Source organism: Mandrillus leucophaeus, unplaced genomic scaffold (genome assembly GCF_000951045.1).
Source record: "Mandrillus leucophaeus isolate KB7577 unplaced genomic scaffold, Mleu.le_1.0 Scaffold1201, whole genome shotgun sequence".
Classification (NCBI taxonomy): domain Eukaryota; kingdom Metazoa; phylum Chordata; class Mammalia; order Primates; family Cercopithecidae; genus Mandrillus; species Mandrillus leucophaeus.
This window is the reverse complement of record NW_012100333.1, coordinates 117,416-120,189: the sequence shown is the minus strand read 5'-3', so window position 1 is coordinate 120,189 and position 2,774 is coordinate 117,416. Positions and strand designations below refer to the sequence as shown.

The 2,774-nt window shown below is 39.1% G+C and overlaps 1 protein-coding gene across 1 annotated transcript in view; it reads right to left on the bottom strand.

Annotated features, from left to right (window-relative positions):
* Window positions 1–561: 561 nt before the first annotated feature.
* The window catches only part of LOC105532162 (zinc finger protein 486-like), a 29,802-nt gene continuing 27,589 nt past the window's right edge, over window positions 562–2,774 (bottom strand). Inside the window, exons 3-4 of the mRNA XM_011970244.1 lie at window positions 1,620–1,764; window positions 562–609 (exon numbers count right to left, since the gene is read on the bottom strand). Of these exons, the coding sequence (XP_011825634.1) occupies window positions 562–609; window positions 1,620–1,764 (193 nt within the window). The remainder of the gene's footprint in view (window positions 610–1,619; window positions 1,765–2,774) is intronic.

Below are 2,774 nucleotides of genomic sequence, written 5' to 3'. Positions count from 1 at the left end.
TAACTTATGTGTAGTAAAGTCTGAGGACCCATTGAAGGCTTTGCCACATTCTTCACATTTGTAGGATTTCTCTCCAGTATGAATTTTCTTATGTGTAGTGAGGTTTGAGGAGTGCTTAAAGGCTTTGCCATATTCTTTACATTTGTAGGGTTTCTTTCCAGTATAAATTCTCTGATGTGTAGTAAGGTTTGCAGATTGATTAAAATCTCTGCCACATGCTTTATATCTGTAAAGTTTCTCTCCTGTATGAATTTTCTTACAGGTAGTAAGGGTTGAGGACCAGTTAAGAGCTTTGCCAAATACTATGCATTTGAAAGGACTTTTTCCAGTAAGTCTTATCTTATGTCTGTTTGAATTTGAAAACTTAGGAAAGACTTTTCCATATTTATCACATTGAAATATTTTTTTCTAGGTATTTGTCAAACATTGGTTAAGTCCATTATAATCTCTTTTGTGCAACTTACGCTCATCCATGCTTTTACAGCCTTTTTTTTTTTTACTGTAAATTGTCATGTCTGCATTTTTCATATCTTCTCAGTATCACTTTTTGGAAAGAATCTTTTATGCTCTGCTCTGGCCAAAGTTCTTGGGCAAAATGAGAACACATAACTGAAAGAAACAACGAAAACACACTACTTCAATTGCTAGACTCAGAAAAATATACTTTGCAAATCTAACCAATAAAATTATACAAACTACATAAGCAAGATGACATAGCAAAATACCACCAACTGCAATTTCTTCCTGGACATATAAATTTAACAAAAACATACTGACCAAAATACATTTGTAAAAAATTTATAAATGAGTTAAGTGTGTGAAGGGCCACAGGTGAGCACAATGCAAAGGAGCCATATAGAAGAAAAAGAAAGCTCTGTCACTTATACTCAACACAGCTCTTCCTGCTGTCCAGTATAACATTGTGCTTTCAAAAGTAAATTGCCAGCTGGGCATGATGGCTCATGCCTGTAATCCAAGTACTTTGGAAGGCAGAAGTGGGTGAATCACGAGGTCAAGACTTCAAGACCAGCCAGGCCAAGATGATGAAACCCCATCTCTACTAAAAACACAAAAAAATTAGCCTGATGTGGTGGAGGATACCTTTAATCCCAGCTACCTGGCAAAGGTAGAGAATTGCTTGAACCAGGGAGGCGGAGGTTGCAGTGAGCCAAGATTGCGCCACTGCACTCCAGTGTGGGCAACAAAGGGAGACTCTGTCTCAAAAAAAAAAAAAAGGGTAAATTGCTGGCCAGGCATAATGGCTTGTGCCTGTATTCCTAGCACTTTTGGAAGGCAAGGCAGGTGGATCAACTGAGGTCAAAAGTTTGAGACCAGCCTGACCAACATGATGAATCCCCAACTCTACTAAAAATTTAAAAAAAAAATTAGCCAGACATGGTAACAGGCACCTTTAATCCTAGGTACCTGGAGGCTGAGGCAGGAGAACTGCTTCAACTGTGGAGGCAGAGATTGTAGGGAGTCAAGATTATGCCCGTGCACTCCAGCCTAGGTAACAGAAAGAGACCGTCTCTCACACACATAGACACACACAAATGTAAATTGCCAACTCCTGGTTTATTTAAAAAAAAAAAAATAATAAGAAAAATATTGGCACATACATCTTTATTTCCGGCTTCTAGGAACTTTTTCAGACACTGGTTAATGTCTCCCATGACATAAAATGCTGAAAGAAATGGTGATATACATTGGAATGACAGTTTGAGTCTGCTGAGTCTAAAGGTAAATGTTACAGAAGCGGAGAAACTGCAGGAACCCAAACAGGAAAGGGGTGTAGCAAATGACTACTAAGAAGAAATATGAATAAACTGATTTAATTAATCAATAAATACAAAATTTTAGACAAGACTCATCCTAAAAACATTTTTGAGAAATTCTCAGAATCTCCAGCCAAGACAATTTATTTCAGACTACACCAGGACAAAGCTGTATTATAAAGATTGTAACAGGTAGCTTTTTGTTATGTCTGACTCTCAAAGATTACAATGTATACAAAATATTTGGGCAACATGACCCCATTAAAAAAATTATAAAATTTTTAAAAGCAACTATAAAAACTGTATAAAGTAATTTTAAAAATTCAGAATACATTGAACAGGCCACACTTGGTGGCTCACTCCTGTAATCCTTATACACTGGGAGGCCAAGTGGGAAAATTACATGAGGTCAGGAGTTTGAGACCAGCCAGGCCAACATGGTGAAACCCTGTATCTACTAAAAATACAAAAATTAGCTGGGCATGGTGGCCTGTGCCTGTAATCCCAGGTACTTGGGAGACTGACACATGAGAATTGCTTGAACCCAGGAGGGGAAGGTTGCAGTAAGTGAAGATTGTACCACTGCACTCCAGGCTGGACAATAGAGCAAGACTATCTCAAAAATAAAATAAAATAAAATGAAGTAGGCCTGGCACGGTGGCTCACACCTGTAATCCCAGTACTTTGGGAGGCCGAGGTGGGTGGATCATTTGAGTTCAGGAGTTTAGGATCAGCCTGGCCAACATGGTGAAACCTAGTCTCCAGCAAAAATACAAAAATCAGCCGAGTGTGGAGGCAGGCACCTGTAATCCCAGCTACTGGGAGGCTGAGGCAGGAGACTCGCTTGAACCTAGGAGGCAGAGTTTGCAGTGAGCCAGTATCATTGCAGTGAGCCACTATTGTGCCATGGCACTCCAGCCTGGGAGACAGAGCGAGACTCTGTCTCAGAAAAATAAATAAATAAAATTGAATAATATTCAGTAAGTGAAATAGGAACAC